Source organism: Mauremys reevesii, linkage group 24 (assembly GCF_016161935.1).
Source record: "Mauremys reevesii isolate NIE-2019 linkage group 24, ASM1616193v1, whole genome shotgun sequence".
Lineage (NCBI taxonomy): Eukaryota > Metazoa > Chordata > Testudines > Geoemydidae > Mauremys > Mauremys reevesii.
Genome location: NC_052646.1, coordinates 16105253 through 16131343, shown reverse-complemented (window position 1 = coordinate 16131343; position 26091 = coordinate 16105253). Strand labels below are relative to the sequence as shown.

The window sequence follows — 26091 nt, the reverse complement described above, 5'->3', positions numbered from 1 at the left end:
CCGATGCCCCAGAGTGATGCTAGGGGGCGCTGTGCTGCAGGATGGGGGCTCTGCCCTAGCAGTCAGGGCTGGCCCCGATGTCCTAGGGGGCGCTATGCTGCAGGGAGGGGGCAGGGTGGGGGGTTCTCCCCTGGCAGTCAGGGCTGGCCCCGATGCCCCAGAGTGATGCTAGGGGGCACTGTGCTGCAGGGGGTGGGGTGGGAGGGCTCTCCCCTGGCAGTCAGGGCTGGCCCCGATGCCCCAGAGTGATGCTAGGGGGCGCTGTGCTGCAGGATGGGGGCTCTGCCCTAGCAGTCAGGGCTGGCCCCTATGGCCTAGGGGGCGCTATGCTGCAGGGAGGGGGCAGGGTGGAGGGCTCTCCCCTGGCAGTCAGGGCTGGCCCCGATGCCCTGACGTGACACTAGGGGGCGCTGTGCGGCAGGGTTTTGCAGCCCTAATTTATTTGCATGCTAAGCCTAGGTGCCTACCCGTCAGCAGAGGGCGCTAAAAGCCAGTGTTCAGATACAGCTGCCCCAGCCACCTTTAAAGGTGCCATCGCGAGGTGGGCACCCACCTGCCCAGTAGAGGTCACTGTTCCCAGAGACTTACCAGCCTCTCCGTGCTCCATGGGCACAGCAGGATGGTGTGGGATTGCCCGCAGTCAGCTCCCTGCCGCTGTTCCTCTCCGTAGGCCAGTTATCAGCTGTGTAACCCACTCTGTAACCCAAAGCAATGGGCCCATCTACCCCGGCATCCCTCCTCGCCACGCTGCCCCAAGGCAAGAGGTCCATTTAGCCCAGGCCTTGGTTAAGGAGCAGAACTAGGGATAGAACCCAGGAGTCCTGGTTCCCAGCCGCCCTCCCCTGGCTCTATCCACTAAACCCCACTTTTCCCACAGATCTGGGGCTACAGTCCAGGAGTCCTGACTCACTGCCTTCCCGGCTCCCACCACTAGACCCCACTCCCCTCCCAGAGCTTCGGACGGAACCCAAGAGTCCTGGTTTCCAGCCCCCTCCCCTTATCTAACCCACTAGATTCCCCTCCCAGAGCTGGGAATAGAACCCAGATGTCCTGACTCCTCCCCTCCCCCCGTCCTCTAACCACTAGACCGCACTCTCCTCACAGAGCTGGAAATAGAACCCAGGAGTCCTGACTCCTCCCCTCCCCCCGCTCTCTCCCATGTCCTGCTGCCTTGTGTTTACAAGGGAAGAAGGAGGAGAACGGCTGCAGGTATCCAGATGGGTCCAGCCAGCACACTCTGGGGTGAGTTAATTACCCGCCCCACTGCCCGGAACAATTAGCCAATTCTCTGCTCCCAACTGCGAGGGGTTGGTGGCCGGTGATCCTGTTCCTTGCTGCCTTTGTCTGCGCGATGAATCAGTCACACTGCTCCGCAGGATCGCCGTGACTCATGGGCGCTCACAAGCATGGCCTTTGTGTGCCCGTCCAGCGGGACGGGACACTCCGTGACTGCCACCAGCTTTCTCGCCCCGCGCCGGGGCCGGCCAACTGAGGGGTCTTCAGATACGGCCACTTCTCCGACTGCCTGAACCCAGCCCTGGGCGGGCCCCAGGAACGTGCGTGCGTGAATCAAGATCGGTGCTTTGCACGGGGCACCCGCAGGGCGGGGCACCTCAAACGTTTGAGAGACGCGTGCCAGGACGCAGCGGGGACGGACTCTCCTGCTTTAGCCACCCGCCCACTGGGGTCAAACAAACCACAAAGGAAGGTTTCTAGGCCTCTGGCATGACGGCTGCCACACAAGAAACGGGTGACGTTCATCTCGAAATCCTTGGCTTCACGCTGTGGAGATGGTCGGCCCTGAGGCTCTTAGGAGAGGGGACTGACTGAAAGAGATTGGCTGGCTTAGCCTGCCAAATGTTTCGAGGGTGAACAGCAGCAACGGGGAAGAGCTATTGACATCTAGAAATCAGATTGACCCAGCACGAGTGAGTTAGGTCAAGCCCCAGTGTAGATGCAGCTAGCTCAGCGGTGGAATTCTTCCGCCCATCTAGCTACTGCCGCTCCGAGAGGTGGGTCAATGACAGGGACTAGTACGCACACTACCCCGCTGGCTGCCACGGAGCACTTGCCCTGGGCTCTGGTGCACGCAGGCGGATTTAAACCGCAGGCAAGCAGAGGGTTACTCCAGGCGCTGGCATGTGCTGTGCTAGGGCACGCTGGGTCGGGCACGTGTTGCATTGGTGCAGGCTGGCTGGGTGCACCTCGCCGCCCACCCCATCTGGCGTCAGGCGATTCGTGCCTCAGTTTCCACTTCAGCTCCGGGGTCAGCCGCAGATGTGGATCAGCAAACTGCAATGTGATGAGACCGGCCCCCTTCCGGACTGTCTTTTTTTGTTCTGTTTGTACAGCGCCTAGCGCAACCGGCCCCGGGCCATGAATGGAGGGCCTAGGCACGACCGTAATACACCTAATAAATTGCACTATTAATGTGCAGCAGGGAATTTTGGTCCCTGACTGGGGCGCCTACATGCTACTGTAATGCACCTAATAAATAGTACTAATAATGTACCCCACCTAGCACAATGGAGCCACGGGCCATGCCTAAGGCTGTTTACTGCTCCTGTAATGCACCTAATAAATGATAATGTACAGCTCCTAGCACAGTGGGGTTTTGGTCTGGGACTGGTGCTTTCAGGCATGATGACAGTACAAATAATCACAATAACAGCAACATAATGGTCCTGCAGCGATGTCCCTCTTATGGGGCAGCTCCATCCCTGGAGCTCTCTGCATGATCCTCTGTGAACCTCTTCGGGGATGACTAGTCCTTTCGATCCATCCAGGACACCACCTCCTCCTTCCACAAGCATCTTCTGCCACTGACAGTCCCTTCTGGATGCGGAGATTCAAAACGACAAAGCTCTCGAGCCATTTGAACAGAAATTGTCAACATCATGTCTCCAGATATACAAAGTAAACCGCCCTAAATCAACCGGTGATAATTTCGCAAGCTGCTGTTTTCTTACTTTGCCTGTCGATAAGTTTGGATTTTTGTCGATGGGAATAATTTTTCGTCAGTTTGTGTGCAGAGTCACCAACCCTCCAGGATTTCCCTGGAGCCTCCAGGAATGAAAGATTAACCTTTAATGAAAGATTATGTCACGTGATGAAACTCCAGGAATACGTCCAACCAAAACTGGCAACCCCACTGTGTGTGTGTGGTGAAATCGACATTTAGCGATAAAAAGCTAATCCTTGCAAGCCTATATATATATATATACGTAGTGTATAGAGTGATCAGACAGCAAATATGAAAAATCGGGACGCGGGTGGGGGGTAATAGGAGCCTATATAAGAAAAAGATCCAAAAATTAGGACTGTCCCTATAAAATCGGGACATCTGGTCACCCTAATAGCGTAGCAATGGGGTGAGTAAAATGGGCCAAGGACCCTGTTCCTTCATAGAAATCTTTCTTCCAAAAGATGCTTGTCCTTGGCCAGCCGGGCACCTGGTTCAAACACCCTGCATGGGGGATCTCTGTTTTAGAGCTGTGTATGCTGCCCCACTGGGTATAACCGACTGCAATGATTCCTTGTACCACGGCACGTCTGCCTGACTCTTTCAGGTCCCTTTTCCAGGGCGTTGCTTTATTCACCCAAACAACACTGGCAAAGTAGCACAGAACATGCAGGCTGCAGGGGCAGTTCACTCAGCTCCACTGCTAGCCCAGTCAATCAGTCAATCAATCAGTCACCTACCCCCCCTTCCTGCATCCCTCCGACCTCATCACCTGGTGCATCTCAGCTGGGTCTCATTTGCACCCCGCGCTGGCTGGCCCCAGAATCTGTGGCTCCTAAAGGATCAGGCACCGCAGTTACACTGGGCCCACGTTTTGTGACGTTGTGCCCGTCTTTATGGAACCCACCAGTGGGGTCGTGGGCCCAGCTGCACCTGCAGCGTCCGAGTCCGCCGGCAGCGGCAGGGTTGGCCTTTGAGCAGCGATGATCCGCGCAGGGGGCTGGCTGGATGCGGGTTGCTCCCTGGCCTTTCGCCGCCGGTCCCTGGGTCGAATCCAGCCCCTGCTCCTGCGAGCTCAGCCCCAGATCCCAGCAGGACTCATCTCCCCTGGGGAAAGGGCTGATGGTTGTGGACACAGAGCTCCCCATTCCCAGCCCAGGGAGCCAGTGCCCCCTAGATGGAAAGGCCCCAGGCCTCCTTTTCTGCCCCTCTGAGCCAGCCTGTCCCTTGCCATGGGGCTGAAACAGAGCCAGAGCTCCCTAGAGGGGACCCCCCGCCCCGTGCCCCATTCCCTGCAAGCCGTGTCCTGGAGCTGGATGGGAACTGAGGCACATTGGTGTGGTGGCTCTTTTGGGAGGGCTGGGGGGGGCTGTATTTTAGTGTGTGTGTCTATTGGGGCTCTGGAGGGCGAGGGGGGGCTCTATGTGTGGGGGGGAGGGAGCTCCTCCTGCCTGTCTTCCCCCCCCACCCCCCGAGATTCTGGTCCCAGCCCCCTTGCCTCCCAGATCCCACCCCAACCCCCTTTTCCTTCCTCTCCCCGTCCCCGCCGCTCCTCCCATCGGTACATAAGCCCTGCCTCACATCTGGCCCCGAACTCCCCAGCAAAGGGAGCCATTGTGCTGGGTGCCTGCTCTGTCGCGTCCTCGTCGTGCCCATCTGGCTCTAGTGAGCTGGCCATTGAGGCTGACAGACGCTGGTACCCACCCCGGGGACATAAACCCTTCCCAGATCTCGGCTGGACCCCGGAGATCGGACGCTAGGAGACATCCTGTGGATTCCGGGTAGGTGTCCCCATGGGACAAGGGGGCATCGGGGCAGCATTAGGAGCTGGTGACAGGAGAACCGGGGGGGTGGCCACGCTTATGCTTCTGGGCATGGATGGACCCCAGCTGGCAGGGTCAGGAAGTAATTTGGCACAAATAAGGGAGGGGCTAATGCTCCCCTTTTATGAGGCCGGTGGACAGTTGCTGCACTGGGAGCCAGGACTCCTGGATTCTATCCTCAGTGCTGGGAGAGGAATGGGGTCGAGTGAGTGAGTGAGTGGGGGTGGGGTAGGGAAGGGCAAGCTGGGAGCCAGGAGTCTTGGGTTCTGTTAGCCTCAGTTTCCCTTTCGGTGTAACAGCAGTGACTTCCCACCCAGGGACTCTGGAATTTCAGCCCAGCCGCCTTTAGCCAAGAGATGCCCAGATATGAGGTTCTGGCCCCATGTTACCCCAAAGTCCTGGCTTCTCTCCTGAGCAAATCAGCCTCGTGGATCTTAGGCGACAGACTCAGTAGCAGGGAAGCAGGATGGGCCAGTGGTCAGGGCTCCAGCCTAGTACTTCAGTGACGCCCTGTTCAATTCCTCGTGCTGCCCCCAGACTCCCCACTGGGAGTTAGGCACCTGGTTGCTCTGTGCCTCAGCTCCCATGGCCCAAACGTGGCTGCATCTCAGTGCCAGGCGAGCCATCCCTGTGCAGTGTTATGTGTGGCTGTTCCCCAGCTGCGCCAGCCCAGAGGTGGCTGCATCTCAGAGCCAGGCAAGGGATCACTTTGTGTCTAATAACTCAGTTGGGTGCTGACTCTGCCTCAGTTAAGGTTGCACCAGAATCTGAATTTTAAACAGTGTGGGCTGTGCATTAGCTCGGGGGCTGCAAAGACTTGTGAGTTTGAGGGCTGCACGGTTTGGTTTGTTATTGTAGGGTCTCTCCTGAGCGCTGGGGCTATGCAGCCTGGTTTGTTATTGTAGGGTCTCCGTGCACTAGGTTGGTGCAGTTTGGTTTGTTGTTGTAGGGTCCCCGTGCACTAGGTTGGTGCAGTTTGGTTTGTTGTTGTAGGGTCCCCGTGCACTAGGTTGGTGCAGTTTGGTTTGTTATTGTAGGGTCCCCGTGCACTAGGTTGGTGCAGTTTGGTTTGTTGTTGTAGGGTTTCTGCTTAGAGCAGAACCTGGTTTGTTATCGTCGAGTGTGTCCCTGGTGCTGTAGTAACAGGGAGAGCCAGGGCTGCTGGCAAGGGCACGTCTGAGACCCCAGTGGGGACGGGACGAGTGAGAACGATTCCCCTTAACACATCACAGAGAATCACAACACGACGCCAGGCTGGGTACCCCTGTCGTACCCCCACACCTGGCAGGTGACACAGATAGATCTCATCCAGCAGGGGGCAGTGCTCTCACCTCCCCCCCTTGCTGGTGCCCCTCACTTCCAAGCTGCAGCCTCTGCTAGCCCAGCCCTGGGCTCCCTATGCCAGCTCTGCCAGTGCCCCTCACTCTGGACCCACAGCCCCCTGCTAACCCAGCCCCTGGGCTCCCCCCAACCGCGCCGGTGCCCCTCACTCCTGACCCGCAGCCCCCTCCCCCTGCCATGTGACATCAGCAGATTGCACAGCCCAGTATCAGCCCAGCCCCAGACAAACAGCTTTGTTATTGGAGGGGCACAGCGTGGCGCTGCCAGGCTGTGCCATTCGGGGGCTGCCACCACCTGCTAGGAAGAGCCACATGGAGCCTGGTGCTCGAGAACCAGCCACTGAGGGGCAAAAGGAACGCGGCCCCCGAGAGAAACGTGATCTGCACGTTGCTCCCACCACTGGACCCTGCTCCCCTCCCAGAGCTGGGGATAGAACCCAGGAGTCCTGGCTCCCAGCGCCTCCGCTGCTCTAACCACTAAACCCCACTCCCTTCCCCGAGCTGGGGATAGAACCCAGGAGTCCTGGCTCCCAGTGCCTCCCGTGCTTTAACCACTAGACCCCACTCCCCTCCCAGAGCTGGGGCTAGAACCCAGGAGTCCTGGCTCCCAGCACCTCCCCTGCTTTAACCACTAGACCCTACTCCCCTCCCAGAGCTGGGGCTAGAACCCAGGAGTCCTGGCTTCCAGCACCCCTGTGCTCTAACCACTAAACCCCACTCCCCTCCCAGAGCTGGGGATAGAACCCAGGAGTCCTGGCTCCCCGTGCCCCCTGCTCTAACCACTAGACCCCACTCCTCTCCCAGAGCTGGGGATAGAACCCAGGAGTCCTGACTCCCAGCCCACCCCGCCCCTGCTCTAACCCCTATACCCCACGCCCCTCCCAGAGCTGGGGATAGAACCCAGGAGTCCTGGCTCCCCGTGCCCCCTGCTCTAACCACTAGACCCCACTCCTCTCCCAGAGCCGTCAGTCCCAGTGCTACTGCTGTGATTTTCCAAAGATACCTGCCATGTAGTCTGTGCCTATACCTACCAGGGGGAGCCAGGACTCCTGGGTCCAGTCCCAGGCTCTGGGAGGGGAGTGGGGGGCTCGAGAGACAGATGCAGCAGTGGAGGGGTAGGCAGAGGAATGATTCACATGTATCATTGTCTCCCCTGGGGGGGTGGGGGTGTCTCCTCACATTCACTCACCGTCCTGGCTGTATCAGCCCCTGCCAGCAGGGGGCACAGCGAAGGCCTTGAGATCCTTTCCCCAGGCTGCGAGCGGGCAGCCCCGAAGCTGTGGGGCGGGAGCACAGCTGCTGCTGAGAGGGGAGTCGGTCACCCCCCCCCCCCCCCGCCGGTGCAGAGCAGCTGGGAGAACACGTGAGGGGCTGGGGAGCCCCGTAGACAGACACGCTGGAGGCAGGGATCTGAGACACGCACACACACTGCACAGACCAGCTGTTGATTGAAAGCCGCATCCCAGTGCCCACGACGGCTCCCCGAGATTCACCCCTGGCCTCGATGCAGCACCCCGGGCTGGGGGTGAAGTTGCCCCATGTGCTTGTGCGACCGAGCTGGCTTTGAACCAGGAATCTGCCTGTGCAACGCACGGACACCTACTAAGGAAGCAGCAGCCAGGCTGTGATCCACTAGAGATGGTGCTAAAGGGAGTCGCTCCATTAGCTGACAGCTGTAGCAGGGCTGTTATCCTCTAGGTGGCATAAAGGAGTTGCTCCATTAGCTGGCAGCAGCAGTAGGCTTTTGTCCTCAGTGTGGGCCAGGCCACTGGAGGGGGCTTGGACTTGAACTTAGCGGACATGTTGCATTTAAACTGCTCTGCCCTGTCTTGTGTCACTAACCCCCACCCCCCTCAGTCCATCAGCAGCTCCCTCGGCCCTGGGGGAGGTCGGCAGTTCGACGGATCAGCCGATGCCTGTCGGTGTCACCGTCCGGGGTAACAGCCCAGCTGCCACAGATACCAGGGTCATCCATCCATCTACCCATCCAACCTTCCATCCCTCTCCTCCTTTGCTTCCCCATCCAACCTTCCATCCATCCATCCATCCATCCCTCCCGCCCCCCTTCATCCATCACCCATCCAACCTTCCAGCCATCCTCTCCTTTGCTTCCCCATCCATCCATCCATCTACACACCCTCCCTCCCTCCCTCTCCTCCTTTGCTTCCCCATCCATCCATCCATCCAGCTACACACCCTTCCTCCATCCTTCCCTCCCCCTTCATCCATCCACCCATCCAACCTTCCATCCATCCATCCATCCCCTCCTTTGCTTCCCCATCCATCCATCCATCCATCCATCTACACGCCCTTCCTCCATCCCCTCCTTCTTCCCCATCCATCCACCCATCCAACCTTCCATCCATCCATCCATCCCCTCCTTTGCTTCCCCATCCATCCATCCATCCATCCATCCATCTACACGCCCTTCCTCCATCCTTCCCTCCCCCTTCATCCATCCACCCATCCAACCTTCCATCCATCCCCTCCTTTGCTTCCCCATCCATCCATCCATATACACGCCCTCCCTCCCTCCATCCATCCCTCCCTCCGTCCCTTCCTCCCTCTTGTTTTCCCATCCATCCATCCCTTCTATCTCTCTCTCTCTAATCTCCTCCCACTGGGGCAAGGAGTGGGATTACTCCCCCCCCCCCCGCTATTCCCCTGACCCTAGGGGCTGTCGGGTTTGCTGGGGAAGCTGGCCCAGGGATGGGTCGATCAGGCTGGCTCTGAGCCGGAGCTGGGAACTGGCCCTGGCAATCCCCGTCACACGGGCACAGGCAGACAGAGTTGTTCCTTAGCTGAAGTCAGCCGCGCCGGCTGCCATCTGCTCTGTGGAGCGAAGCGTCATCATCCTTATAATTATTAGGGGCCGTATCCTGCAGGCCCTGGCTCCCCGCGGCGTTGGTTCAGACAGGCAGAGCCCGGGGGGATGTAACTGGGAGCAGAATTTGCCTCGATGACTCAGAGATCAGCAGTGATTTTTGCAAAGAGCCTTGAAAATTCAATCCGCCCACGCGGGAGATGCAGCAGCCTCTGGGGCGGGGCAGCTGGGGAACAGCCACATAGGCATGGGGATGGCTTGCCCGGTGCTGAGATGCAGGACAGCCGGGGAACGGCCGCACATAACACTGCACGGGGCAGGCCACCCCCAGTGCTGGGATGCAGCCACCTCTGGGGCGGGGCAGCTGGGGACCAGCTGCACAGTGACACCACATGGGGATCTCAGTGCCAGGTGAGCTGAAGCCGTGCAGTGTTGCTGTGCAGCTGTTTCCCAGATTTACCCCTCCCCAGAACTGGCTGCATCTCAGCACCAGGCGAACCCTCCCTGTCCCCACGTTTCAAAGTGTTTGTGCTTTTTGCGAAGAGAAACGCTGTGAATTAGAGCCCAGGACTGGCGCGGGTCCCATCAGCTGGAGAGATTCTGGGTGTGCCCAGCGTGTGCCCAGCGTGGGGGCATGACACAGGCTCCTTTGTGCCCAGCTGTGACTCCCCTGGGCGGGGAGGGGGGAGCTGGGGAAGCGTGGGGGGGGAATGTGTTGGCAGCACACAACAGGCATGCCAGGAATTCCTGCCCCTGGAATGAATCCATGGGGTGAGGATGTCACGTGACTATGGCCAGGGAAATCCAGGTCTTCAGTTCAAACTGCCATGGACTTGTATCTGCCAGGGATAGAACTCAGGAGCCCCGGCTCCCAGCCCCTCTGCTCTAACCACTAGACCCCACCCAGGGCAGGGATAGAACCCAGGAGTCCTGGCTCCCAGGCCCCCTGCTCTAACAACTAGACCCCACCCATGGCAGGGATAGAACCCAGGAGTCCTGTTTCCCAACGCCACCCCCCGTTCACGCATGAGACCCTTCTCCTCCCAGAGCTGGGAGAGAACCCAGGAGTCCTGCGGTCTCTGATCTCCTCTCCGGGGAAGATGCATCAATAAACTCAGAGCAGAACTATCCTTCCTCCGGCTCAGTGGGACCAGACCCGCTGGGGCCACCACCCCAAGTCCCACAGCCCCGAGAGGCAGAGAGCTGTGCCAGGAGTAGCAGCCAGCACATGAAGCCGGCTCCCCCTCCCCCCCGGTGGCAGGTCCCCCCCACGCACACGCTGAGCCGGAGGAATTTGTGTGTGGGCTCCGCTCGCTCGCAGCAACGCAGAGCTACCGGCACCCTGGCTCGCCGGCTGCGGGAGGGGACGCCAGTGCCAGCGGCTGGCCCGGGATGGGACGCTGCCCCTCTGAGAGCCAGCGGTGGGATCCGTGAGTGGGAGGCTGCCGCCACACCGTGGGAGCTCTCTGCACCGGTATCGCCTGCTGCCCCCCAGCTCAGTCACCAGCTAGCCTGGGGTTCCCCTCTTCCCTGCCACCCCGGATCAATCCCTGGGCCTGCTAGCCCGGTGTCCTCCTTCCCCACTGCCGGGGATCAGATCTGGGGTCCCCCTAACCTGGTATCTCCCCCCCATCCTGGATCAATCCCTGGGCCTGCTAGCCCGGGGGCCTCCGTCCCCACAGCCGGGATCAGATCTGGGGTCCCCCTACCCTGGTATCTCCCCCCCATCCTGGATCAATCCCTGGGCCTGCTAGCCCGGTGTCCTCCTTCCCCACTGCCGGGGATCAGATCTGGGGTCCCCCTAACCTGGTATCTCCCCCCCATCCTGGATCAATCCCTGGGCCTGCTAGCCCGGTGTCCCCCTTCCCCACTGCCGGGGATCAGATCTGGGGTCCCCCTAACCTGGTATCTCCCCCCCATCCTGGATCAATCCCTGGGCCTGCTAGCCCGGTGTCCCCCTTCCCCACTGCCGGGGATCAGATCTGGAGTCCCCCTAACCTGGTATCCCCTCCCCCTCCCCCCGCTGACCCAGATCGGAGCTTCTCTCTGGAAGGGCCGGTCCCAGCTGTGCAGAGGGGGGCGTTGTTCTGGCCGCTGCCTCGCACCAGGGACTCTGATCACTCCGGGGTCCGTCCACGGCTCTGACCCCGCCGGTCCCTTCGGTTACAGGTGCTGGGATTTTGCCACCTTCATGCCGGAGTCGCCGAGGGGTTAGAAACCCACGAGGACACTGATAGGTATGAGATTGCGTCGCGTCGCCATGTGCCAGAGTGGGCTTGGGTGGGTTAGAGCAGGCAGGGCTGGGAGCCAGGACGCCTGGTTTCTGTCCCTGGCTTTGGGAGGGGAGTGGGGTCTAGTGGTTAGAGCAGGGGGGTGGTGGGAGCCAGGATGCCTGGGTTCTATCCCCAGCTCTGGCAAGGGAGTGGGGTCTAGTGGTTAGAGCAGGGGGGCTGGGAGCCAGGACTCCTGGGTTCTGTCCTGGCTGTGGGGGAGGGGTAGTGGTTAGAGCTGGGGGGCTGGGAGCCAGGACTCCTGGGTTCCATCCCCAGCTCTGGGAGGGGAGTGGGGTCTAGTGGTGAGAACAAAGGGGCTGGGAGTCCAGACTCTCGATGGTTAATGAGCCTTGTTGCTCTGGTGACATTTTCCCTTGGGAGGCACAAAGGCCTTTGTCCCTCAGATGGGGAGAAGTCGCCTGTTTATCTCCGTGGGGGCAAGCGGGGTGGGGTTGTGCTAGTCACTACTGATCAAAACAGAATAGAACCAGGAGTCCTGGTGCCCAGCCCCCCTGCTCTAACCACTAGACCCCACTCCCCTCCCAGAGCCGGAACCCAGGTGTCCTGACCCGCAACTCATTCCACCGGTCTCCTGATAAGCTTTCTCAGTGCGCGTAACCCAAGCTGATGGCAGCCGCGCCCTGAGCCCCGCGTCGCCTGGCTACCCCCTGGCCTAGGCCTGCTGCCCCTGGCTTTTCTCCCCGGCTGAGTGTGGGCGGCGGGGGTTGTGTGTCACGGCTTGGATGGGAGACCCCCGCCCCTCAGCGGATGGGATTGGTGGGAGGGGCATTGGGTGGGCACAGAGCCAGGCGAGGGCTTGTGGGGAGCTGGAGCTGGGGTTGGTCTGGGGCTTGGGGGCCAGAGGCTGAGGACCGGAGGGGTTCAGGGAATTTAGGGGGGCAGATGGAGAGCCAATGGATTGTGGGGGGGGGGGCAGAGGGCAGGGTTTGGAGATGGGGCTTCAGGGGGACATGAGGGGTTGAGGCGATTCAGGGGGAGAAAGGGGGGTGGGGCTGGTGGCTTCAGGGGAAATGGGGGTCAGGATTTTTGGGGGGTGGGCAGCTGGAGGTGTTGGGGGGCAGATCAGAGCTGTTCTGGGGAGGGGACCCGGGGGGAGGATCAGGAATGAGCGGGGTGGGGCGGAGTCGTGGGGGAGGGATCAGGAGGGCCGAGGCCTCCCCCAAAGGGTTATGGGGCCGCCCTGCATCGGGATGGGCACGGGCTGGCTCCACGGCCCGTGGGGCTCACGCCAGGGCTGGGCCCTGACAACCAGCCTGTGCCAGGGGGTTGGGGAGCGGCGGAGGCTTGGAAATGGGGCCTGATGCGGGCCAGGGGCTGGAGCCGTCTTGCCCGGCAGCCATCTTGCCTCTGGCCTGCAAAGGCCTCGGTAGAGTGGGCCCCACAGGCCTCTCATTAAGGTTGCCAACTTTCTAATCACACAAACCCTAACACCCTGCCCCCCCTCTTCTCTGAAGCCCCGCCCCTTCAAAGAGGCCCCGCCCCTGCCCCGCCCCTTCAAAGAGGCCCCATCCCCCACTCACTCCATCCACCCTCCCACTGTCGCTCGCTCTCCCCCACCCTCACTCACTTTCACTGGGCTGGGGCAGGGGGTTGAGGGGCAGGAGGGGGTGAGGGCTCTGGCTTGGGGTGCAGGCTCTGGGGTGGGGCCAGAAATGAGGGGTTCAGGGTTCAGGAGGGGGCTCCGGGCTGGGGCAGGGGGTTGGGGTGCAGGAGGGGGTGAGGACTCTAGGGTGGGATTGGGGATGAGGGGCTTGGGGTGCAGGAGGGGGCTCCGGGCTGGGGCAGGGGTTTGGAGTGCAGGAGGGGGTGAGGACTCTAGGGTGGGATTGGGGATGAGGGGTTTGGGGTGCAGGAGGGGCTCCGGGCTGGGGCAGGGGTTGGGGTGCAGGAGGGTGAGGACTCAGGTGGGATTGGGGATGAGGGTTTGGGGTGCAGGAGGGGGCTCCGGGCTGGGGTAGAGGGTTGGGGTGCAGGAGGGGTGAGGACTCTAGGGTGGGATTGGGGATGAGGGTTTGGGGTGCAGCAGGGGCTCTGGGCTGGGGCAGGGGTTGGGGTGCAGGAGGGTGAGGACTCTAGGGTGGGATTGGGGATGAGGTTCAGGGTTCAGGAGGGGGCTCGGGCTGGGGCAGGGGTTGGGGTGCAGGAGGGGTGAGGACTCTAGGGTGGGATGGGGTGCAGGAGGGGCTCCGGGCTGGGGCAGGGGTTTGGGGTGCAGGAGGGGTGAGGACTCTAGGGTGGGATTGGGGATGAGGGTTTGGGGTGCAGGAGGGAACTCTGGGCTGGGGCAGGGGTTGGGGTGCAGGAGGGGTGAGGACTCTAGGGTGGGATTGGGGATGAGGGGTTTGGGGTGCAGCAGGGGGCTCTGGGCTGGGGCAGGGGGTTGGGATGTGGAAGGGGGTGCAGAGTGCAGGCTCCGGGAGGGGGCTCAGGGCTGGGGCAGCGAGGGGTATCGGTGCGCGAGCGGCACTTACCTCAGGCAGCTCCCGGTCAGTGGCGCAGTGGGGCTAAGGCAGGGTCCCTGCTGCCCTGGCTCCGCGCTGCTCCCGGAAGTGGTCGGCACGTCCCTGCAGCAGCGGCCCCTAGGCAGAGGGGTCAGGGGGCTCTGCGAGCTGCCTGCGCCCGCAAGCACCGCCCCCACAGCTCCCATTGGCCACGGTTCCTGGCCAATGGGAGCTGCGGAGCCGTGGCTGGGGGCAGGGGCAGCACAGGAAACCTCCCTGGTCGCCCCTGCACCTCGGGGCTGTAGGGATCTGCCAGATGCTTCCGGGAGCGGAGCGGGGCCAGGGCAGCAGGGAGCCTCCCTTAGCCCCGCTGCGCCGCCGACCGGACTTTTAATGGCCCAGTCAGCCGGGCTGACCAGAGCCACCAGGGTCCCTTTTCGACCGGGCGTTCTGGTCAAAAACTGGATGCCTGGCCACCCTACTCATAGTCCAGGCCTGAGTGGGGTTGGCCTTTCCCCATAGGCCTCTCACCCCCTTCTCCCCATGTCATGGGGCCTAGGCCTGAGTAGGGTTGGCCCCACAGACCTCTCTACCCCTCCCCCAGGTCTTGGTTGCTACTCAGAGTCTAGGGTTGGGTAGGGCTGGCCCCATAGACCCCTTTTCTCCTTCCCCCCATGCCATGGGGCTACACAAGGTCTAGGCCTATGGAGCTCTGGGTAGAGTCGGCCCTAGCCACCCCCTCCAGGCCCTGTGTCATGGTGACCGTTCAAGGTCTGGGCCCTCAAAGCCGTTGTGTCTCTCAGGGGTGCTCCATCGCTAGCTCCCCACGGTGCCCCCCAGCTCTGCTGGCCCATCGGAGCCCGGAGCAGCTGCCACAACTTCGGAGTCGGAACCGGCCAGCCTGGTAGTTGAGCTGGCTAATAGGGGAGAGTCTGTGTCCCTGGGGGACTGTCTTTGAGGTTAAGGCGGGATGGCTGGGAACCAGGACTCCTGGGTTCTCCCCCCAGCTCTGAGAGGGGGGGACTGGGGACTAGGGCAGGAGGGGTTGGGAGCCAGGACTCCTGGGTTCTCTCCTTGGCTCTGCTACTATTTTACTGTGTGTGAATGTGGCGGCTTTTCTGCGAGGCCCCACTGCCATCGTGTGTCCATTGTGAGAACAGCAGCGACCGTTCCCATAGTTTGCTTGAGTTGGGTTGAGGTTGCATTTCTCCCCCCCCTGGGCCAGGGATCTCCCTGCCCTGTTGCAGTCACAGCTGAGAGCCCGTGGGGCAACCGGGGATGGGCAACACCTACGCAGGCCTGGGGTTAAATCTCCTGAGTGTCAGGGAGAGATTCCAGGAGTCCTGGCTCCCAAGCCCGCCCCCCCCATCTAACCACTAGATCCCACTACCCTTCCAGTGCCAGGGACTGAACCGGCTCCCAACACCCTCCCCCCTGCTCTAATCACTAGACCCCACTACCCTTCCAGTGCCAGGGAATGAACCGGCTCCCAACCCCCTGCCCCCCCCTCTAACCACTAGACCCCACTTCCTTTCTCTTGTTGGGACGTGATTCCCCGACCTCAGAGGCTCCCCGCACACCTCTGCATTGGGAGAACTGTCTCCTGAGATCCACCCTGGAAAGTTTCTCTCCAGTTAATTTCATCCTTACTTCTGTAGGGGAAGGGTCTGATAGCAGAGGGTGGAGTGTGGGAGGGGAAGCCAGGACTCCTGGGTCCTATCCCCAGCATGGCCCTTAGGGGGCATCACAGCACTTGCTGCTTGCAACGAATGACCTCTAGCTTTGGTGCCCATTTGCCCTGGTCTCTCCCCGACTGTTTGTTTGAAGGCCCCAGCACCTTCTGCTGGGAGGAATAAATCTGATCTGTTTGGGTGCACGCTGCCCCCTGCTGGGTGGGATCAGACCCACCGTTCGCATAGTGCTCTCTTATGGGTCAGGTCACATATGCCCTGGGGGTGAGATGGGAAAACACCAACCACACCTCCTCTAAGCCCCTTTTCTCTCTCCCCAGTTCACACAACCTCGCCGCCCCTGAGAAGATGAAGGCTGCTGGGGCTCTGCTCATCTTGGGCATCCTATTTGGAGGTACTGAGGGACCCCAAGGAAGCAAGCCACAGCCCCATTTCCTGTCTTTTACAGCCCTGGCTCCAGAGGGTGGGTTTGAACCCAGGGCTCGCAGGTGCTAACATCCCGAGCTGTTGCTCACCGAGCCAAATGGCAGTAGGTGGCTCATGCCCCTCAATGCATGAACTGTCCACTCGCCCTGCGTCATCACACAGACTTAGCCAAGCAGGCGGGATGGCGCATCTGATTGGTTTTCCAGCCCTGCCAATCAGTTCACCATCGGCGGGTCACATTTTCCTGGTGCGTGAGCTGAGTTTGCTGGACCTTGTCTAGCTCTATTGTACCCCTGGACTGAGGGTTGGCTGGTCCCGGGAGAACAAGCTACCCACTCCCTGGTGGGGGATGTGTCCTCCAAGGTGGGGGGCTGTAGGTGGGTGTTTGGGGGAAACAGAGGGATGCTCTCCATGTTGAGAGCTTGGGGAGTAGGATCCGGGTTCTAACTGGGTGCTGAAAGCTGGTGGTTGGGTCAGCAGGGAAACTGAGGCACAGAAGGAGTTCCAGGGTCAGGTGCGTGTTCATTCAGGTCTCATGTTCCCAGCGCGGGAATAGCCCTGAACTAGCTCTGCCGGAAGAGGGTTCCCAAAGGCCTCAGGTTTGGGCTGCACTCACAGGACGGGGGATCCTGCTGGGGGGACCCTACAGGCAGCCTTGCTTGGTGTCCTCGCCGGAGCAGGATCCGTTGGGACGAGTCAATGAGGAGGCCGTGAGGGTCAGAACTGTAATTTTATATAGGTTGAATTGCACCTGTGGCTTGGGTGGTGCTTAGATACAGCGCTGCCAAGTGTCTGAGAAATAACTAGAGAGAGATGAAAGCAGGGATGGCTGGATGGTGGGATAGATGAATGAATGATTGGATCGGGGGGGGGGGATGGATGGCTGGAAGGGGGGGAGGGATGGCTGGATAGAGGGTAGGTTGGCTGGGTGGATGGTTAAATGGACAAATGGTTGGTTGTTCAGATGATTGGGTGGTAGGTGGATGGATAAATGGGGGATTGTTTGGATGGGTGGATGGATGGATGGATGGATGGCTAAATGGTTGGATGGGTGGGTGGAGAAACAGTTTATTGGATGGATGTGTGGATAAATGTTTTGTGGGAGGGAAGGAGGGAGGAATGGATGGATAAGTGGAGAGAGGGACAGATGGATCGATAGAGATGGATGGATCATGGATGGATAGAAAGGGATGGATGCATAGGTGGAGGAAGGGATGGATGGAGGGATAGGTGGAGAGAGGGATGGATAGGTGGAGGGAGAGATGGATGGATAGAGATGGATGGATGGATGGATAGATAGAAAGGGATGGATGGATATGTGGAGAGAGGGATGGTGTATACAGAGCGATGGATGGATAGGTGGAGGAGGGATGGGTGGATAGAGAGGGATGGATAGAAATGGATGGATGAATAGGTAGAGGGAGGGAGGGTTGGGTAGGTGGAGGGAGAGATGGATGGATGGATAGATAGGTGCAGGGAGGGATGGATGGGTGGAAATGGATGGATGGTTAGAGACGGAGGGATGGATATGGAGGGATGGATGGATAGGTGCAGAGAGGGATGGATGGATGGAAATGGATGGATGGTTAGAGAGGGAGGGAGGGATGGATAGGTGCAGAGAGGGATGGAAATGGATGGATGGTTAGAGAGGGAGGGATGGATAGGGAGGGATGGATGGATAGGTGCAGAGAGGGATGGAAATGGATGGATGGTTAGAGAGGGAGGGATGGATAGGGAGGGATGGATGGATAGGTGCAGAGAGGGAGAGAGGGATGGAAATGGATGGATGGTTAGAGAGGGAGGGATGGATAGGGAGGGATGGATGGATAGGTGGAGGGAGGGATGGAAGGAAATGGATGGATGGTTAGAGAGGGAGGGATGGATAGGAAGCGATGGATGGATAGGTGCAGGGAGGGAGAGAGGGATGGAAATGGATGGATGGTTAGAGAAGGAGGGATGGATAGGGAGGGATGGATGGATAGGTGCAGAGAGGGCTGGAAATGGATGGATGGTTAGAGAGGGAGGGATGGATAGGGAGGGATGGATGGATAGGTGCAGAGAGAGGGATAGGGATGGAAATGGATGGATGGTTAGAGAGGGAGGGATGGATGGATAGGTGCAGAGAGGGAGAGAGGGATGGAAATGGATGGATGGTTAGAGAGGGAGGGCTGGACAGAGAGGGCTGGACAGACAGGTAACAAAGCAGGGACTGGCAGGTTTGGCAGCTGGGCAGAGAAGAGGGCAGTGGGGAAACCGACGGGAAGGAGACCGGACTGTGGCAGGAGAGGTTGGGGGCAAGGAGACGGGTGTGCGGGTTCCTGTCCCCACCGCCCAGCACCTGTCGCTCCCGTCTGCCCGCCAGGCACCCTGGGTGGGCCGTGGAGCGCGTGGATGCCGCAGACCATTATGGCCTTCGAGGGCACGTGCGTGGCCATCCCGTGCCGTTTCGACTACCCAGACGAGCTGCGCCCCTCGACCGTGCACGGCATCTGGTACTTCAACAGCCCCTACCCCCGGAACTACCCGCCCGTGGTGTACAAGTCGCGCACCAGCATCGTTCACGAGAGCTTCCAGGGCCGCTCCCGCCTGCTGGGCGACCTCCAGGCCCGCAACTGCACCCTGCAGCTCAGCCGGCTCAGCCCCGAGCTGGCGGGGAAGTACTTCTTCCGCGGGGACCTGGGCGGCTACAACCAGTACACGTACTCGGAGCACAGCAACCTGGAGATCGTCGGTGAGTGGGGGGCGCTGGGGCCAGGCTCCTTGGATGGCTGAATTGGGGACTGAGACACGGGGCCTTTCCCTCTAGGGGCGCCGGCTGCCATCCAGCTTCAGGGCCCGGGACTGGCTGGCTCGGGCGGGGGGTGGAAACGGGGCACGGGGCTCTTGTCTCTCTAGGGGCTTAACAGTGATGAGAGAGCCCCCCCCCAGTGAATCATGCACCCTGTGCCATGGAGCTCAGCACCCCCTACTGCTGTATCAGGGCGCATTTGGGTCTCTTCTTATCTCTGGAAGGGGAGTGGAGTCTAATGGTTAAAGCCAGGGAGGCGGGGACTGGGAGAAGGACTCCTGGGTTCTATCCCTGGCTCCAGGAGGGGAGTGGGGTCTAGTGGTTACAGTGCTGGGGTGGAGGGACATGGAGCCAGGTCTCCCGGGTTCTACCCTTGGCTCTGGGAGGGGAGTGGGGTCTAGTGGTTAGAGGAGAGGGAGGCTGGGAGCCCGGACTCCTGGGTTCTCTCTATGGCTCTGGGAGGGGAATGGGGACTAGTGGTTAGAGGAGAGGGAGGCTGGGAGCCCGGACTCCTGGGTTCTCTCTATGGCTCTGGGAAGAGAGTGGGGTCTAGTGGTGAAAGCGGTGGGGTGGGGGGGACTGGGAGCCAGGACTCCTGGGTTCTATCCCCAGCTCCAGGAGGGGAGTGGGGTCTAGTGGTTAAAGCGGTGGGGTGGGGGGACTGGGAGCCAGGACTCCTGGGTTCTATCCCCAGCTCCAGGAGGGGAGTGGGGTCTAGTGGTTAAAGCGGTGGGGTGGGGACTGGGAGCCAGGACTCCTGGGTTCTATCCCCAGCTCCAGGAGGGGAGTGGGGTCTAGTGGTTAAACCGGTGGGGTGGGGGGACTGGGAGCCAGGACTCCTGGGTTCTATCCCTGACTCCAGGAGGGGGGTGGGGTCCAGTGGGTCGGAGCCCGAGTCCCTGGCTTCACCCAGCCTCTTCCCTCGCCAGACAAACCCACCATTGTGCCCCCGGCTGTGGTGGTGGTGGGGACGGAGGCGGAGCTGCGGTGCGTGGTGCCGGATAACTGCCCCACCATGAAGCCCGTGGTGAGCTGGTTGAACCACGAGGCGCTGGAGGATCAGGCTGTCTTCGGCCAGCTGGAGGAGGAGAGCGGCACCTGGAGCCAGGTGTCCCTGCTGAAGTTCCAGCCCTCGCGGGAGAACGACGGACACGAGCTGGGCTGCCAGGTCACCTACCCCAACACCACCTTCCTCTTCGAGGCCTTCGCCAGCCTGGACGTCAAGTGTGAGTCGCCAGCACCGCCCCCCTCAGCCTGCTGGGTTCTGGCCCTGGCACCGGGAGGGGAGTGGGGGCTAGTGCTTAGTGCAAGAGGAGCCCTGCGGGTTAACCCTGCTGGCACCCAGTGGCAGGGAGTCCCGTGGATTAACCCCACTAATACCCAGTAGTGTGGCCTAGACCCCCAAACACCCAGTGGCAGGGAGTCCCGTGGATTAACCCCGCTGACCTCCAGCAGCAGGGAGTCCCACAGGCTAAGGCTCAGCTCTGCCTCCCCCACCGCAGACGTGCCCCGGATCCTGCAGGTGAACTCGTCCGTGGAGGTCACGGAGGGCTCGCCCGTGGTGCTGGTGTGCGTGGCGGACAGCAACCCCATGGCCTTGCTGGCGTGGTTCAAGGAGGAGGCCGTGCTGCGGGAGGAGCCGTCCACCAACCTGACGCTGGAGCTGGACAACGTCACCCACGCGCAGGACGGGATCTACACCTGCGTGGCCGAGAACGTGTACGGGCGGGTGAACCGCTCCCTGGCCCTCACCGTCATGTGTGAGTGCCTGGGCGGGAGGGGAGTGGGGTCCAGTGGTCAGAGCAGAGGAGAGGGGCTGGGAGCCCGGAGTCCTGGGTTCTATCCCGGCTCTGGGAGGGGACTGAGATCTAGTGGTTAGAGTGGGGCGGGGCTGAGAGCCAGGACTCCTGGGTTCTATCCTGGCTCTGGGAGGAGAGTGGGGTGTAGTGGTTAGAGTGGGGCGGGCCTGGGAGCCGGGACTCCTGGGTTCTATCCTGGCTCTGGGAGGAGAGTGGGGTGTAATGGTTAGAATAGGAGGGAGCTGGGAGCCAGGACTCCTGGGTTCTATCCTGGCTCTGGCAGAGGAGTGGGGCCTAGTGATTATAGTTCTGGGTCTGTGGGTCAGTGAACCCCTGCCCTCCCCTTGCAGACGCCCCGCGGAAGCCGTCGGTGAACTCCTCGGTGGTGGCGGTGGAGGGGGAGTCAGTGACTATCCTGTGCACCACGGAGAGCAACCCTGAGCCCATCATCACCATCTTCAAGGAGAAGCAGATCGTGGCCACGGTGGTCTACGAGAGCGAGCTGCTGCTGGAGATCCCCGCCGTGACCCACGAGGACGACGGGGAGTACTGGTGTGTGGCGGAGAACCAGTACGGCCAGCGCGGCTCCGCCTTCAACCTCACCGTGGAGTGTGAGTCACCCATGCTGGGTGGGAGAGGGCGTCAGGGCTTTTCCCCCACTTCCCGCACCCCCCAGAGGTGGCTGCATCTCAGCACCAGACGAGCTGTCCCTGGGCAGCGTTATGTGTGGCTGTTCCCCAGCTGCCCCGCCCCAGAGCTGGCTGCATTTCAGGTAGCTCTGGTGCAGGCTATCCCCGTGCAGTATTGTGTGGCTGTTCCCAAGCTTCCCTGCCCCATAGCTGGCTGCATCTCAGGCCCGGCGAGCTGTCCCTGTGTGGTGTTGCAGTGTGGCTGTTCCTCAGCTGCCCTGCCCCAGAGGTGGCTGCATCTCAGGCAGCTCTGGCACAGGCCATCCTTGTGCAGTGTTATGTGTGTCTGTGCCCTGCCCCAGAGCTGGCTGCATTTCAGCACCAGCCTAATTGTTTCTGTGCAGCATTATGTGTGGCTGTTCCCCAGCTGCCCCACCCCAGAGCTGGCTGCATCTCCACGATGCTGACGCTGCATCTCTCCCCGCAGTCGCTCCCATAATCCTCTTGGAGTCAAAGTGCACGGCGGCTCGGGACACGGTGCAGTGCGTCTGCGCCGTGCTGGCCAATCCGGAGCCCGTGATCTCCTTCGAGCTGCCCACCCGGAACGTGACGGTCAACGAGACTGACCAGGAGTTCGTCTATTCCCAGAAGACGGGCTACACGGTCACCAGCATCCTGACGCTGCGCGGGGAGCTGGACTCGCAGCTCTTCGTCGTCTGCTCCGCCCGCAACCTGTACGGCACCAAGAACCAGCAGCTCCAGTTCCACCACTCCAGTGAGTGTCTGCCCTGCTCCGTACAGCGCCCCCTGCTGGGAGCGGACCGAGCTGGGGTAGCTGAGAGCTCCACTCCAGGGCCAGTGCTCCTGCCCCGCTCCCCACAGCGCCTCCTGCTGGGAACAGCCGGGGCTGGGGTAGCTGAGAGCTCCACCCCAAGGCCAGTGCTCCTGCCTTGCTCCCACAGCACCCCCTGCTGGGAACAGCCGGGGCTGGGGTAGTCAGGAGCTCCCCCCATGGCCAGTGCTCCTGCCCCGCTTCGTACAGCAGCCCCTGCTGGGAGAGGCTGGGTCTAGGGTAACTGGGAGCTCTGCCCACAGCCAGCACCCCCCCAACTCCCCACAGCACCCCCTGCTGGGAGAGGCTGGGTCTAGGGTAACTGGGAGCTCTGCCCACAGCCAGCACCCCCCCAACTCCCCACAGCGCCCCCTGCTGGGAGAGGCTGGGTCTAGGGTAACTGGGAGCTCTGCCCACAGCCAGCACCCCCCCAACTCCCCACAGCACCCCCTGCTGGGAGAGGCTGGGGCTGGGTTAACTGGGAGCTCTCTCCACAGCACCCCCTGCTGGGAGAGGCCAGGGCTGGGGTAATTGGGAGCTCCCCCACTGCCAGCACCCTCCACCCCCTGGCTCCCCACAATGCCCCCCACTGGGAGATGCAGGGGCTGGGTTAACTGGGAGCTCTTCTCACAGTGCCCCCTGCTGGGAGAGGCTGGGACTGGGGTAATTGGGAGCTCCCCCACAGCCAGCACCCCTCCCCCCCACCGCTCCCCACAGCACCCCCTGCTGGGAGAGGCCGGGACTAACCCCAGCCCGCATGCTGCTTTCAGACAATCTGATGTGGGCGAAGGTGGGGCCGGTGGGCGCCGTGGTGGCCTTTGTGATTCTCATTGCCGCCGTGTGTTACGTGAGTCAGACGCGGAAAAAGTAAGTGCGGAGCCCCCTGGGGCTCAGCTGTACTAACGAACGGGGTGTCCCGGGAGCGGGGTGATGCCGGGGCCAGAATCCAGGCCGGAGCCAGACGGGATCGCAGCCCGTCCTCTTGCCAGTACGAGGCAGAACTGCCCTTAAAGGGAGAGCAGCTGTTCTGAAATCCTTCCTGGACCAACCCCAGACCTAACTGCCATCACCAGGCGGATCTTCCGATCCAGTTGGGTTCTCAAACGAGGCGGCGCTTTTCCCGGGGCGGCCGGCAAACGGCCACCCACCGAAATAAGTGTCAGTTGCCACAGTCGTTTTAAACGTGGTTTCGCCGTTTATTTTAGACAGGGCGATTTTGGCAGAGAGAGGACTCCATTTTTGGTCCCTCTAAATAAAGGCAGGATAACAATTAACACATGACGGTTCTTCTCTTAAAACTAAGGAGCGTTTTTGGAGGAGAAGGATAAACATTTATATCCAGATCGGTAACCCACAATCGCTGGTTAAATGGCATTTCTACTGACTAATTAATGAAGCACCAATGTTAACCCGTGTTCGGTAATTAGCAGTCACCTATTGACCAGTCAGGGGCATTAGCCATTAATTGATCCTAATCAAAGATGTTTGGTGGGTAATTAATGATTGATAATTCATTAGCAACTATCAGCTACGGATACATCAGGAGCAAACTGCTACCTTTTGGTTATTAGGATCATTGTTAAATTATGTCGTTAATGCAGATGCAGTTACCTGATGCAGATTGTTAATTGAGGGATGAGATATGTAATGTCATAAGGGGGAGCGGGGTTTGAGGTCGCCCAGCGACAGAGAATTGCCCCCCGCTGTGGGGGTCGCCCAGTGACAGAGAATTCCCCTCCCCCACACTGTGGAGGTTGCCCAACGACAGAGAATCCCCCCTTCCCCGCTGTGGGGGTCGCCCAGTGACGGAGAATCCCCCCATCCCCCGCTGTGGGGGTCACCCAGTGACGGAGAATCCCCCCTCCCCCGCTGTGGGGGTCGCCCAGTGACGGAGAATCCCCCTCCCCCGCTGTGGGGGTCGCCCAGTGACGGAGAATCCCCCCATCCCCCGCTGTGGGGGTCACCCAGTGACGGAGAATCCCCCCTCCCCCGCTGTGGGGGTCCCCCCGTGACGGAGAATCCCCCCTCCCCCGCTGTGGGGGTCGCCCAGGGGCGGAGAATCCCCCCTCCCCCGCTGTGGGGGTCACCCAGTGACGGAGAATCCCCCCTCCCCCGCTGTGGGGGTCACCCAGTGACGGAGAATCCCCCCTCCCCCGCTGTGGGGGTCGCCCAGTGACAGGGGTGTCTGTGTCGTCTCTCTCTCCCCAGGAAAAACGTGAATGAAAACTCCAGTTTCGTGCAGCTGGAGCACCCGCCTGTGGCGTACAGCGGCGAGTACCGGCCCCCGGGGGCCCTGGACAAATCCGAGGTGGGATGATGGGACTGGCATGGCGGGAGAGCAGGGAGGTGCAGAGAGTGCTGGGTGTGTGGGTAGGGAGGGGTGTGCGTGGGGGGGATGGAGGGAGGGAGGGGTGTGTATAAGGGGGATAAGTGGAGAGGTGTGTATGGGGATGAGTGGGTGGATGGAGGGGGTGTGTGTGTATGGGGTGGATGGAGGGAGGGGTGTGTATAGTGGTGGATAAGTGGAGGACTGTGTATAGGGGTGGATGGATGGATGGAGGGGTGTGGAGAGGTGTGATGGGGATCAATGGGTGGATGGAGGGAGGGAGGGAGGGGTGGATATGGGGTGGATAAGTGAAGTGGGGTGGATGGGAATGGATGGAGGGAAGGAGGGAGGAGTGTGTATGGGATGGATGGATGGATGGAGGAGAGGCGTGTATAGGGATGGATAGTTGGAGGGGGCGTGGATATAGGGGTGGATAAGTGGAGTGGGATGGAGGGCTGGATAAGTGGAGTGGGGTGGATAGGGATGGATGGATGGAGGGAGGGAGGAGTGTGTATAGGGATGGATAGATGGAGGGGGCGTGGATATAGGGGTGGATAAGTGGAGAGGTGTAGATGGGGATGGATGGATGGATGGAGGGTGATAGAGGGGAGGGTGTGGGGAGGGAGGGAGGGGGGTGTATAGGGGTGGATGGATGGATGGAGGGGTGGAGAAGTGGAGAGGTGTAGATGGGGATGGATGGAGGGGTGAATAAGTGGAGGGGTGTGGATGGGGATGGATAGATGGAGGGAGGGGTGTGTATAGGGGTGGATGGATGGGTGGATAAGTGGAGGGGTGTGGATGGGGATGGATAGATGGAGGGAGGGGTGGATGGATGGAGGGATGGATAAGTGGAGGGGGTGGATGGGGATGGATAGTTTAGATAAAGTTGATCCCTCTATGTTGTCAGGCACTATTTAGTGTCCATAAGTGGAGAGGAAATCTAGCCTGGACTGGCTGGCTCAGGGGGTGGGGAATGGGACGTGGGGGCCTTTCCCCTCTCGGGAACTAGCTACGTTCCTGGAGGTTCAGTCTCTCAATGATAATCCCGACTAATGGCTGGGCAGGGAAGGTGTCTCTAGCCTCTGTTTGCCAGCACCTGGGCATGGGCGACAGGGGCTGGATCACTTGATGATTCCCTGTTCTGCTCATTCCCTCTGGGGCGCCTGGCACTGCCCGCTGTCGGCAGACAGGACACTGGGCTAGATGGACCTTTGGTCTGACCCAGTCTGGCCGCTCTTATGTTCCTATGACCCCACCCCAGGCTGGCGCATGGGGGTGGGGGAAGGGATTCTTCCATCCCTTTGCATCCCAGACCCAGTCCAAAAGCTCTGGCTTCAGAGGTGCTCCCCACAGGCATCCTCCATGTGGGGCAGCAGCAAGGGGTCGTCCCCCCAGGTACACAGTGACAGCTCTTCCTTCTCCGCTAGTCTAAGGAGATCTGCTCCCTGGAAAGCCACTGACCCCCGGGTAAGTCTGGATTCCCCAGTCTGTGTCACCCCCCCACCAGTGTGCGTCACCCCTTGGCTCGGACACGGGGACCCCCTCTGCACCCCACAGTCATGCAGCGGACTGGCTGGGCAGGGAATGGGACACAGGGCCTTTCCCCTAGGGGGCGCTGGTTACGATCTGGCCCGAGAGCCGGGGACTGTTGGGCTCATGTTGGGCGCCGGTTCTGGTTTCTATCCTGTTGCTTGGGTAGCTCTCACAGGTCAGCTGTGGGGCAGGGCATGGGGGTCTTCCTGGCATACTGGCAGCCCCTTGTCCTGGCAGCAAGGTCTCTTGCAGTGTTGTGGTGTTTTCCCTTCCTCCTCTGCTCGTTCCTTGGTCTTGTCTCTTTGTGGCGTAAAATCTTAACAGACACCCCCCCCCCCCATGGGACAATCCTTGCACCCCTGGCACCCCCTGCCAGGAGAGCT

The 26091-nt window shown here is 60.8% G+C and overlaps 1 protein-coding gene across 4 annotated transcripts in view; it reads left to right on the top strand.

Annotated features, from left to right (window-relative positions):
- LOC120390291 (myelin-associated glycoprotein-like) overlaps positions 1–26091 on the top strand; it is a 36725-nt gene that overhangs the window by 6763 nt on the left and 3871 nt on the right. The window contains exons 1-11 of one of the 4 annotated variants that reach the window (XM_039512835.1): positions 10256–10423; positions 11119–11186; positions 15696–15769; positions 18164–18532; positions 19519–19815; positions 20092–20349; positions 20739–20999; positions 21505–21792; positions 22620–22716; positions 24058–24157; positions 25603–25642. In XM_039512835.1, the coding sequence (XP_039368769.1) occupies positions 15724–15769; positions 18164–18532; positions 19519–19815; positions 20092–20349; positions 20739–20999; positions 21505–21792; positions 22620–22716; positions 24058–24157; positions 25603–25635 (1749 nt within the window). In that variant the 5' untranslated portion in view covers positions 10256–10423; positions 11119–11186; positions 15696–15723 and the 3' untranslated portion in view covers positions 25636–25642. Of the gene's footprint in view, positions 1–4569; positions 4744–10255; positions 10424–11118; positions 11187–15695; positions 15770–18163; positions 18533–19518; positions 19816–20091; positions 20350–20738; positions 21000–21504; positions 21793–22619; positions 22717–24057; positions 24158–25602; positions 25643–26091 lie in introns of those variants that run through there. The other 3 variants (XM_039512831.1, XM_039512832.1, XM_039512834.1) reach the window with 3 other exon arrangements.